This window comes from Ursus americanus, chromosome 2 (genome assembly GCF_024610735.1).
Source record: "Ursus americanus isolate L20-20 chromosome 2, mUrsAme1.1.p, whole genome shotgun sequence".
Classification (NCBI taxonomy): domain Eukaryota; kingdom Metazoa; phylum Chordata; class Mammalia; order Carnivora; family Ursidae; genus Ursus; species Ursus americanus.
In genome coordinates, this window is record NC_142128.1 from 43,644,109 (window position 1) to 43,657,089 (window position 12,981).

The following is a 12,981-nucleotide window of genomic DNA, read 5'->3' on the forward strand; positions in this document are numbered from 1 at the left end:
GCTAGACTGTTTAGAATTTAAGGACCCCATGAACTAAGCGTCTGGGATTCCTGGGGCTGCAGTAATTCCTACAAAGGACAGTTTGTGGGGTTGGGCTGTGCCTATGTTACAGTGTATCTCGTTGCTCAGAAGTTTTCTTGAGTTTGGCAGGGAGTTATTAGTAGAAGAGAAGGAGTGTTCCAACTTCCAGCCTGCTTTCCACGTGGAGGAGCAAGGGGTCTTACCATGCACGTGACCTCATCTACCTTTCCGGTGGAGAGGACCCAGGTGACAGACTCATTGGCTCTGATGGAAGGAAGTACTTACTGACACTGACTGGTTAAGGCCACATTTCTCCTGGGGTTAAATTCCTTAGATTGGGTTTGAAGCCCCAGTGTGGGAACTCAGTTCATGACATCATCTGGGCTTAGATTTTCTCAGAGGAAGAGCCTCATAGGGATGTAACTTCAGACTCTCGCCCCGCCACCAGCAGAGCAGCTCTTGGTACCCTGCTGGCCAGCCGGCTTGGGACAGAGAGCGGGACACTAGTTCTGTTCTGGTTCATTTCATCCTCAGCCAGGTGCTTTGTTTTTCAGTTTTGGGGCTGGGCCTTCTAAGGGTTCCCACCTTTCCCTCAGCAGATGGAGCCTCTTGGTCTGGGACAGGGTGTGTGACTGTCTCTCCCTGCAGGAACCCTTTCCCCCAGCAACCCTGTGTCTTCACCTGTGCCCTGAGGCAGTGGGGTTCCCTGCCCTTCCCATACCTGGGGAAGGCTTCATTCGTTTTGCAGATGGTGGCCTTCTGCCCTTCTCAGGCAGCAGGTCCTCTCACGCCTCAGGCTTGTACCCTGAGAAAGCAGTTCCCTGGTCTGTATCCTGGATTCCAGCCTGTCGGGAACCCCTGGTGAGGTGGTGGGATAAAGCCTCGTTACAGTGAATTTCCCGAGTCTGTGACTCTCAGGGGCTCCAGGTGCTCATGCTAACCCTCAGTCATTTGTTAACAGTCTCAGTGGAATTTTTCTTTCCGACTTATGGAGCATCTGGCATCTGTCCCAAGTAGGCAAGGGTTTGCATCCCCTGTTTCCTCGGAGGAGCCCGTCTTTCCCTAGATTTTGGGTTAGGCTGCCCTGATCCTTCAGCTCTGATGGATTCAAGAGACATGGTTTTGATTATCCAGTTTTTCATAATCTTAAATATGGGCATGAGCTCTTTCTAGTTTTCTATGTTCCAATCTTAACTTTCCAAAAAATGTCATCTTTATAATATGACCCTGAGATTATTTCTGTTTACTTGTAAACCAAGAAATAACAGGACAAATAGTTCAAACGCATTTATCCAGATGACATGAAGCACAAACAAATATTGAAGAGCCTTTAACCACTTAAGGACGCCATGAAAGAGGAAGGTCAGGATGTCCAGCTGAGGGAAGCTCTTGAGAAGACAAGCATGGAACATTCAAGCAGCAACAGTAAGAAGGGAATCTGGATACGTGATTCCAGAACACTCTACTAACTTCCCTTGCTACAAATTCTCGTGGTTTCTTATTACAAGTAATAGGAGGTTCGCGGCAGGACCCTCTGTGTAAACACTCTGATTATTAGCATATGGCTTTATTCTAAGCAAGACTGCATAAGATTCTCATTTCAACAAGTAGGATTACAACTAAAAAAGTTTTATGTTGAAGATTACTACGATATTTAAGAATAATTGGATCCCAGAATGGAATTACTCAATCATTCAGAAACAATCACTGATCACGTCCCACTTGCCAGGCCCTCAGTCAGATGTGGGGATCACGAGGGGACAGGGACAGCTGGGGCCCAACAGTGAGTCAAGATTGTGAGTGGACAAACATCAGCCCGGGTCAATACTTTAGAAAATATTATTTCAAGCTGGCTTGTTTTTGTCTAGAGTGTGCATGTTATTATAAAACTCAGCACACCAGAATGAGCAGACTTGGTTTACATGTTTTTCTTCCCAAGTAGAATAAAAGCTCCTGCATACAGTGATTGCACTGTGAACACTGTATTTTCATGAGTGTAGCACGGTGCTCGGATCCAGGCTGGTGCTAGGTGACTGGTGAGTCAAACCATATGAATGCAAGTCAGATGGAGGGAGTATTCTTCAGGTGTTTCAATGTCCTGTGGTCTCTGTGATGGCTACTGGTTCCTCCCTAAGAATCATGGTGGGCTGGTGGTTGCTGATACTGTTAGACAGGCAATCATGGGGGAATCTGGACAAGCAAATAGAACAACGGTTAAAAAGAAACGAATGGGCCCAAAATGGTGCCTCAGGCCAGGCCAAGTCCCCAAAACTTGTTTAATCCCTAACCTACTGCAGTTTCAACCTCCCCAAAAATGTACATCTATCAGTGAGGGATTCTCTGGTCAGCACCAGGGAGATACTCTGCCATATGGGCCCTCTAGACCCCAAGGAGGGGAGGTCCTCTGCATGTTAAGACACCCTGCTCTCCAAATTAAGGGATGCTGACCTTCCCTGATACACTCCTTTCTCTTCTTTTGCCAACTTCCTTCCTGTACAAACCTCCCATTTGCACCACTCCTCAGAACTCGCCTCTACCTGCCAGATGGGGTGCTGCCCAATTCTTGAATCCCTTAATAAAACCAACTACATCTTCGAATTTACCTGGTTGATTTTGTTTTTAACACAAGCAGTGAGAAGTCAGAGATGTGAATGAGCTGGGGTGGGAGTGAGATGGGGAAGAAAATACTTGGGGCGTGTCACAAGGGCAGGAAGGACAGAGTGACAGCAGGGTCCAGGGCTGGGTGCTGGGGAGCTGTGTGTTTTCGTGGGCTACTGTCTAGAAGAGAGGAAAGGCCTTGGAAGAGTGGTCACCTTTCCACGCCACACAGGCCTGGTTCTGTAGCAATTGAATTAGGGAACGGGGAGCAGGATGGAGGCTGGTGACAGGGAGAAGCTGGAGGCCACAGAGGATGGTCAGACCAAGAGGGGAAGTGAGAGTCTAAGTAGGTGTCCAGGGTTGAGGGAGGAGCACATTTGCATTGTCGCAGAGACTCAGGGAAGGCTGGTGTGTGGAGAAGAAAGTCAGAGGAGAGGGGCTGTGTGTGGGTAGGTTTGTTAGAACAGCCGTCACAGGCTGACTTTGTCGGAGAAAGAGAGAACATCTGCAGATACGATGCTGTTCCTGCAACTTGTGTTGTTCGTGGTTCTCCTCCCAGGTGGTGGCAGTGAAGATGGTGAGACCTCTGGCTCTGCCCTGTGGGTGCACATGTGAGTGTCTGCCAGTCGGTGTGGGTGTATGTACATACTTTAATATATGCATGCATGTGTGTGTGTCTGTGTATGTGTGTTTCTGTGTCTGTATGCTTCTGTGTGTGTGCCTGTGTCAGTTCTCTGTGTAAGTGTGTTTGTGCGTGTGTGCATCTGTGCACTTGTGCTGTGTGTGTGCATTTCTGTTTGAGCGTGTGCACTTTTGGAGTCAGTTCTCCAGCACATGTTTGGGGAGATAGAGTCTCAGTCTGATTCCTTCCTGAGCATCCCTGACCCCAGGGCCCTACGGTCTTCTGAAGGATGGGTACCAAGTTTGGGGCTCGGGGGCAGCACATGTCTCCTGAGACAACTATAGCTTCCCTGGCTTCTAGATTTTGGTTCCCCATTCTGCCACCTTCTTCACCATTCAGTCTCCTTTACAATGCCCTCCTCTTCCAGTCTATCCGTTCTTTTTCACAGCCTTCCAGGAGCCAATCTCTGTCCAAATTATCCTGACCACATCCTTTTACAACTGTTCCTCGATGCAAAACCAAGGCTCAGCTTGGCTGGACGAGCTGCAGACTCATGCCTGGGACAACAAGACTGGAGCTTTCATTTTCCTTCAGCATTGGTACAAGGGAAAATTATGCAGCAAGGAGCTGACGGAAGTGGAAGAGTTATTCTCTTCATACTACATTGGATTTCCTCTGAAATTTCAAGATCATGGCAGCCAATGGCAGCTTGAATGTGAGTTCAGTTCTCCAGAGCTGGGATGGAAGTAGCTGGTGTGTGTGTATCTTTGAGTTCCTTCTTCCTCTAGGAAAGAGCCTCCACTGTCTTCTGAAACTCACATCTCCCCATCATAAATCTGAAACACACTCATCTAGGCAGGGGGTAGAAGCCAGATCCCGATTCTTATTAAGCTTCACAGCTTCTGCTATTTCCCACTCCTCTCACTGACCACAGGCTGTGCTCTCCTGTCTCCCACTAGCGTGTCCTGTGACCAGCCCTTTCCCTGGCCTCCAACCAGGCACACCCTGGTGTCCCTCACTCTGTGACTGAAATTGAACTATGCTTTTCTCCCCATTCAATCCTAACAGCAAAATCTGACTATGCTTTCCCTGTACCCCACTGCATTCCCTTCACCCTAGGTTTTTATCCCCAGTTCTTGCTGAGCCCTTCCTTATTCTCTGCCCACATGCTTCATGTCTCTCCTCCAACATTTGTTCCTTCCTCAATCATTCACCTCTTCCTCTGTCTCCGTCCACCACCACTTCCCCTTTGTGGGAGCCTCCCATCAAACCAGACTTTGCTTCATTCCCTCCAGTCCCCTGAAATTCTCCCTCTGTTTCCACCATTCCTGGTTTCCACTCATCTCATTTCATGTCTTTCTCTCCCTCTGTACTGTAACTCACAGTCTCTCTTCCCCAGATCCCTTCCAGGTACAGCTGGCGTTAGGCTGTGAACTGCGCATTGGAGAAGCATCAGTTGGCTTCATGAGGATTGCTTATCAAGGAACAGATCTCGTGAGTTTCCAGAGCATGTCATGGTGGCCATCTCCAGAGGGAGGAAGTAGGGCTCAGCAGGTCTGCAGAGTATTCAATCAGGACCATGAAGATAATGAATTAATGCATACGTTCATCATAGACTACTGTCCCCGCTATCTCTCAAGTCTTCTTGATGCAGGGAAGGCTGATCTCCAGCGACAAGGTCAGTCCTGCTCCCTCCTTCCAAGCATGCTGCATTCTGTGCTTATAAATTTGCACCATTCCCTCATGATCTGGGTAAGAAGGATCAAGAGGGAGAGAGAATGATGATTTCTAGAGGTGGAAAGATGTGTCATCTAAAGTGATGTGAAGACCTACGCTCTCAGTCTGTGAATACTTGTCCTGTCTCTGCAGTGAGGCCAGAGGCCTGGCTGTCCGCTGGCCCCAGTCCTGGTCCTGGCCGTCTGCTGCTGGTGTGCCACGTCTCCGGCTTCTACCCCAAGCCCGTGTGGGTGATGTGGATGCGGGGTGAGCAGGAGCAGTGGGGCACCCAGCGAGGTGACGTCCTGCCCCATGCTGATGGGACGTGGTATCTTCGGATGTCCTTGGATGTGAAAGCCAGGGAGGCAGCTGGCCTGTCCTGCCGAGTGAGACACAGCAGTCTAGGAGGCCAGGACATGGTCCTCTACTGGGGTGAGAAAGAGCTGGGGCCCAGCTGGAAAAGGGACTGGTGGTCCTCTAGTAGGGCAAAAGAGCCTGCTGAAAAATTTGGGAATCTAGGGACTCCAGAACAAAAAGGACAGAAAACCAGTAACCCACAATATGGAAAAACTGAGGGTGAGGGTCCTGAGGATTGAGGGGTTGTGGAGGGTTGGGTGAAGGTCCATCTCTGAGGAGGGATGGGAGAAGTGAAAGGAGGAAGGGCAGCTGGTGAGGCAGAAAGTGACACGAGCGAAGAGGACCAGGGAGGTGCAGGTCAACAAAGGATGGATGGGACGTGACACCTTCTGTGCACCAAACCAACAGAGCAGCCCCACTCCATGGGCTTGGTCTTCCTGGCGGTGATAGTGCCCCTGATGCTTCTGGCAGGTCTGGCGTTGTGGCTCCGGAAGCGCTGGTAAGTCTCTGGAGCCACCTTCCTGCTCTTTCCCATGTGTCTCCCCACCTTTAGTCTGTCCTCATCCCTTCTTTTCCCAGTGCCCTTCCCCCCAGCAGTCCTCATGTCCACCTGCTACAGAGTCACTTCCTCCTTTGTTTGTTCCAGGAAAACACCCTGGAGACCTCAGTGTACTGACCTCCGTTCTAAGCGAGATCCCAGCAGCCCAGGCTCCAGTACTTACCCAAACCCAGCTCAGCGGTGATGTCCTTGCAACAATCTGTGTGCAACTTTGTCCTTCAGTTCTGCTTAACGATCTGCTGTCAATAGAAACTCAGTGTAATTTAGCAGGATTTGTTCTTCTGACTTGGTCCTGGAACTTAACTCTCAAAATTTACTCAGTGTGAAATGAAGTCTCAGCACTTCCATCCGTCACAGGTATCAGTAGTCACTTCTTCCAGGGAGCCCTTACTGATTCAGTAGTGGAAGCAGTCTCAGGTGATAATTTCCACCACTGAAACTTGCACTTTGGCTAATCTATTCCTGAACCCCAGCCCTTGTTGCCCCCTTTAGGTCCTTTTGCCTTTTAATTCTTAGGATTCCTGAGAGCAAAGACATGTCTTTTTAATGTTTGTATCTTTGGCAAGGAGAGTCACCTGCATGGGATATGTCCCCAATAAAAATATGTGTTGTATTTATGCTAACTTCATACATTTTTTTCTTTTTTCTTTTGCTTCCTGGCATGTTTGTGGTAGTTGAGATGTTTGATCCTTTTCTTGTTAAATGTCTTGTCACCTGGTCGAGAGAGTCCCCCCTTTCCCTGTTCCTATCAACATCTTCAGGCTGTCTAAGCAGAAACAAGTATCCTGTGAAGATTTCTATTATTTACCTCCAGACACTGATGGGATGGATTGTTGGTCCCAGTGTTCTGAATAAAAACAGGAAGGCAAGATGCTTGCTGGTTGTGGGGCTCAGGGACAGCAGGGCTGTCACCATGGGGCTGGATAGAAATATAGGGTCTTGTCCTCCACTGAGACTCACTGAATCACAATTTGTACTTTAGCAAAATCAGCAGGGGATTCACGGGTGCGTACATGTGACGTCTGAGACGTAGCATACGAGTGTGTCGCTGAAGGGAAAGGGACGCTCCAGGCAAGAGAACGGGAGTGTCGTGGTCAGGGATGAATGGGGATCCAGCAGGGACAGTGCATACAGTGCCTTCTGGCTTCCGTGGCTGCCGTGTGACCATCCTGAGGACACGGAGTCCGTGACAGTGAGCCGTTGCTCCTGGGGGAATTGTGGGGTTGGGGTCCTGGGAGCCTCTGCTCACAACACTTGCCACCCGATGACTACCCAGCCTGGTTTCATGTGTGTTTGTGTTTAAAGACAGCTTCTCTAGTATGTAGATGTGTTTGTGAGGAAGGTAGTGTATGGAGTATTTCCTTCTACTGAAACACCAGCTCAGGGTTGTGTAACATTGCCCAGCTTGGGCACCATGAATACCAGGATCTTTGGCTCCTGCCCTGCATCTGTACTGCCCATGATGGTTTTCTAAACAAACAAATGGGAAATGGTCATCTTCTCATGAATCCATGAATATAGATACGTTCCTGCCTTTTTCATTGTGTCCTCATAGTGTCCTAGATGTTACTTTAGCAATTTCTGAAGCAGCTCCACGTAGGTATCAGGAACGTCCTATTCCGTTTCCTGGATTTGCTGCATTGCTGACTCATTGCCACCGAACTCAGGACCCACAGACTTGCATCAGGAGTCTGAGTGAGCCTCACGTACGCAGGTGTTTTGTCTGTGGGCACATCCCACCGTCTTGTGCTTACGTCACCAGTCAGTCCTGCGGCTCTGGTCTTCAGGGCCTTTTTAAACTCTGAAATCACCAAGAGGAAGCATGGAATTCAGAAGACGTGGCACCAAATGGACTGTGAATCGGACACATGTTTACAGTGTGGGGATTAATGCAGGAAGGCAGAGCAATACCTGGTTCAGCCTCATCTGGAATCACCTGACGTGGGTGACACACGTCAGGACACCACGTGTCCATGGATAGCGGTGCGCGCATGTGTCTGGGGTACAAAGCCACGTCAGCAGGCAGGCCGGTCAGCACAGACAAACTCCGTGAACAACGAAGATGGACCTTTGTGACTGACGACCCCCACGGCAGTGCGAGTGGAGACGTCCATGGCTAGACCTCAGTTACTCTCGGTTTCATTAATTAACATAAGAAACCATTCTCAAACCCTGATATGCAGCTGGAACATTCTGAGTGTCAAGTAGTGGGGAAGAAAAGGTCTTTCCTGTCTTCGTAGCTTGAAAATTTTGTTTCCCTGATTCGATTGTGGTTTTCATTGTTGTTTGTAACCAGTTTATTAGTGCCGTAACTTATGTGGGTTGACTAGGGGACAGAGACTTAGTCCTCGTAAGTGCATGTGCTGCGAGAGGAACCCAGGGCAGTGAAGTATCCAGAGGGAGCACATGCAGACTCCTGGCCCTACACATGTGGACATTTCTGGAAAATCAAGTTGACATAGGAGAGGTGGGAAGGGAGAGAGCAAATCATGGGATTTCTGGAATCTTCTTTCATGGATGAGAGTGCTTGGCTGTTTCTCTAACTTCCAGTCCTCCTCATCTCCCTTCTGTGGCCACCATGTGGATTTTGGATGGTTGACTGCACATTCATGTGTATCCTGGGGCTCTGATCAGCCTGAGGCCATCAGTAGAAATCATCCTTGACAATGTGACAGGTTATAAGAGGGACAGGTAACCTCCGGTTGAGGCCCATTATCAGATAGATGCCACTTGTATCACGCAGAGTGATGGTTCAGGCCAGGAGACTGCTCCAAGTGGCACAGGTCAATGGGGCCTGATTCTTATGCTTAATGGAGGGGTAAGATATACTCTCTCTTGTCCTGGATGATAAGGTCAGGGTATGAAGCCTGAAATAAATACAATCAATTTTTCATCACCAGAGAAGCAAGCCTGAGCATGAAGCCTCCTTGCAAGAAAGCAGAGAAATTATGTGAAATTTGCCAAGAGGTGGAAATCACAAGTGTTCACACCACAAGAAAGAAAAATAGAGAAGACATTCCATATGAGAGGTCCCGGCAGTGTTAATTGGCTTGGTTGTAGGCATCATGTCACCACGTATACATACGTGAAAGCCTCAAGTGATTATTTTATCTTTTTAAAAGAAAAGAACAGTAAAAATATACAAACATGTGATGAATAGTACATCAAAGAATAATTTTCACGTTTCCTTCAATATAAGTTTCTTGACCGATTCTGCATTTTCCTTACAAAATGTGTATGCTTCACTGGAGGCTCCACAGGTAAGGACGTGAGCACTCCGGTGCAGCTCCCTGCATACCCCATGTGCCCCGGGCTCCCATGGTTCCTCAGGCCGTCCTCTCTGAGAAGTTGTCAGAAGACTTTCCTCAGGAGGACCTTCGTTCATGTCACGCCACAGGCTCTGCTGCCCCTGTTAGAGCCTGTGCGGTCCCACACGGCCCATGGTGCCTCCCAGCCTTCCTCCCTGGGCAGCTGGAAAGCTGCATGCTGTCCATAGGTACAATATTCATTTGCCATCATACTCCAGTGATAGTGAAAACAGCAGCAATAACAAAACCAAAGCATCAGAAGAGCGAAGGAAGACACACAGACCCACAGAAGGCAATGGAGCCCCAGTGACCCTGAGCTCCCCAGTCCACCAGCCAATACATTCCCTGAGTGGTTTTGGCACAAGGTGGATTTCTGTCCGTAGTGACTGGAGGCTCCCCTCTGATGGATGTGAACATGGCCCCAGGGGGACACTGGGCTAATGTCTCTCTTTCTTTCTTTTTTTTTTTTTAAAGATTTTATTTATTTATTTGACACAGAGAGAGACAGCCAGCGAGAGGAGGAACACAAGTAGGGGGAGTGGGAGAGGAAGAAGCAGGCTTCTAGCGGAGGAACCTGATGTGGGGCTCGATCCCAGAACACTGGGATCACGCCCTGAGCCGAAGGCAGACGCTTAACGACTGCGCCTCCCAGGCGCCCCTAATGTCTTTCTTCCTTGCAACATTCCTCCTGACTTCGCTTTCCTTCTCTCAGTGCTTCAAAATATTACTCTTCCTTTCCTTGCCTGCTTGCTTTTTTCGCATGCGTCCTCATCTTGCGACACTCTTACTCTATCTTGCTTATTAACCCTGACATCTGGAGCAATCCCTGTCCTGGGTATTTTCATGGATTTCTGACAAACCACTGCTCAGGAATTGAGGTGTTTTTCAGCTGCTGGCTACGTGACTGGTCAAAATTTACACGAGGGGTTTTGTAGAGATGAATGGACAAGCTCCCTGCATCCACTGGCTGCAGTTCCCTCCAAAAGTCATCGTGTACAAGCCTTGCTAACACCCTGTGTCCCACTGCCATACTCTTCTGAAGACATGCCTCCTGCAATACACTCTTGATAGGGTCCTTCCTAATTGGTGTCACAAGCCTGGTAATGTGCAAGCAGCCTTCTCCTGTGCTGTACTGCTCCATGTGAGTCCTGCCCTGGGGAGAGAGAAGGATAATCACACAGATATTTGACTCAGGTCCCAGATGGGGTCTGGTGGCAGACATCTATTCTGATGGTAGGGCCCTCCCAACAATGAAAGTTTCTCAGGGGATGACGTAGAGAATGTGCCCAGCAGTTCACTGATACTTCATCTCTGGCAATGTGTGGTTTGACACAACTTAAGCCCAAGGGGGTCTGATTAGCCACTAACACAAAACAACCAAATCTGGCCCACAACGGGCAATGAGAGCCATTTCAAATGACAGGATTGAAACTAAAGTGGCTCAACCAACACAGGAGGACACATGCATCTCACATAGGAGACACCCTTGAAGTGCCAGGTCTTGAAAAACAGGGGACACTGAATTGAAGGTCACTACATAATCTCTTCTTCATAAGGTCACTACTTTCAAGAGTAGGAGACATAGCTAACTTTCCTGACACAGAGAAATAGAATTGGACACAATGAGAAGACAGAGGAATATGTCCCAAATGACAAAAACAGGATAAATTCACAGTAGAGAGTTAAGTAGAAAGGAGATAAGTATTACACCAAACAAAGAATTTAAAATAATGGCCATAAAGATACTTGCTAGACTTGAGGAAAGAGTAGAGGCCCTAGTGATATACTCAACCAAGACATCGAAAGCATAAAGAAGATCCAATCAGTGATGAAGAACTCAATAGTGAAATTAAAAATACGCTGATGACATGAATAGGAGAATAGAGGAAGCAGAAGAACTTATCAGTGACCTGGAAGACAGGGTATGGAAAGCAATCAAGTTGAACAAGAGAGAGAGGAAAACAAACACCAAAGGAAAATAAGCCTAGGGAGCTGAGCAACCCCATCAAGCACAAAAATACTTGCATTATAAATCACAGAAGGAGGAGAGAGAGAAAGAGGTCAAATATTTGTTTGAGAAATAATAGCTAAAAACTTCCTCAAAATGGTGAAGGAAACAGAAATCAAGAGGAGGCACAGAGCAGCCAATAAAATCAATGCAAGGAGGTCTACACTAGGATTCATGTTAATTAAAATGGAAAAAAGTAGTGAGAAAGGATATTTTTAAAAGCAGTAGGAGAAAAGAAGAGTTACATGCAAGGGAAGCCTATAAAGCTTCCGCTGATTTTTCAGCAGAAACTTTGCAGACCAGAAGAGAGTGGCTTGATATAGTCAAAGTAGTGAGAGGGAAAAAAAAGTCTGCAGCCAAGAACACTCTTTCCAGCAAGGCTATCATTCAGAATAGGAGAGATAAAGAGTTTCCCAAACAGGAGGAGTTAAGATGGCGGAGGAGTAGGAGACACCTTTTTCAGCCGGTCCCCGAGTCCAGCTGGATAGGTACCAGACCAGCCTAAACAACCACGGAACCAGCCTGAGATGCAGGAAGACGCATCTGGATCTCTACAAATGAACATCTCCAGCGCTGAGTATTGAGGTACGAAGCGGGGAGCCATGAAACTGTGCACAGATATCGGAAGATAAACGGAAGGGGGAGGGAGCCGCCGCGTTCGGGTGCCGGGAAGCGGTAGCCACTTGCACGGGAGAGCGGGCGGGCTCGCGGTCGGCACCCGCAAAACAGCAGACTGAGACCGTGAGCCGGGTGCGCGCGCCACCAGGCATCTCGCGGAACACCAGAATCCGGGTGCGCTCACTGGATCCAGACTGAGACCGGGAGATCCGGGAGCGCGCGGGGCGGCTGGCGGCTGGCGGCGTTAGAAACACAAAGGACAGAGACGCGCCGGCCCTGGAAGTGAGGGCAGGGACGCCGGGTGTGGGGCGCACATCCCGGGACGCTGCAGGGTTGAGCAGCACCAACAGAAACAGAGTTAAAGTGGCCAGAACATTAGTAGAGAACGGGCCGCAATCCTTCTGTTCCGTGACAGAGGCTGAAATTTGGCCGCTGCTGCTCTGACTCTCAGAAGAGGCACAGCAAACCGCCAGGGAAAGCCGCCAGAGAACAAAAGCCTGGAAATACCGGCTCAGGGAGTGCCCATCCCCATCCCCCCTCGCAGGGGACACGGAGACTCTACCCAAACAGGGCTGCCTGAGTATCGGCGCGGCAGGCCCCTCCCCCAGAAGGCAGGCTGAAAAATCAAGAAGCCCACAACCCGGGCGCCTGGGTGGCGCAGTCATTGAGCGCCTGCCTTCGGCTCAGGGCGTGATCCCAGCGTTCCGGAAAGGAGTCCCTCATCGGGCTCCTCCTCTGGGAGCCTGCTTCTTCCTCTCCCACTCCCCTGCTTCTGTTCCCTCTCTCGCTGGTTGGCTGCCACATAAATAAATAAAATCTTTAAAGAAGAAGCCCACATCCCTAAGATCCCTATAAAACAAGGGGCACGGCCTGGGACCCAGTCAATAATTTGGGCTCTGGAAACCCCACAACCTCTCTTCATCAGAATGACAAGAAGGAGAAGCCCCCCCCAGCAAAGAAAAGACAGTGAGACTGTGGCCTCTGCCACAGAAATAATGGATATGGATGTAACCAAATTATCAGAAATGGAATTCAGAGTAACGATGGTCAAAATGATGAGTAGAATTGAAAAAAGTATAAACGAAAAGGTTACTGAGAATATAGAATCCCTAAGGACAGAAATGAGAGCGAATCTGACAGAAATTAAAAATTCTATGAGCCAAATGCAGGCAAA

The 12,981-nt window shown here is 48.8% G+C and overlaps 1 protein-coding gene across 2 annotated transcripts; it reads left to right on the forward strand.

Annotated features, from left to right (window-relative positions):
* Positions 1-3,028: 3,028 nt before the first annotated feature.
* On the forward strand, positions 3,029-6,496 carry LOC123783618 (T-cell surface glycoprotein CD1a-like). 2 transcript variants are annotated; one of them, XM_045784469.2, is made up of 6 exons: positions 3,029-3,196; positions 3,690-3,956; positions 4,641-4,919; positions 5,111-5,389; positions 5,723-5,813; positions 5,961-6,496. In XM_045784469.2, the coding sequence occupies exons 1-6, from the start codon at positions 3,136-3,138 to the stop codon at positions 6,055-6,057; spliced, it is 1,074 nt and encodes a 357-aa protein (XP_045640425.2). In that variant the 5' UTR covers positions 3,029-3,135; the 3' UTR covers positions 6,058-6,496. The 2 variants fall into 2 exon arrangements, with proteins under 2 accessions (XP_045640425.2, XP_045640426.2); XM_045784470.2 differs by having other exon boundaries at positions 3,131-3,230.
* Positions 6,497-12,981: the final 6,485 nt, after the last annotated feature.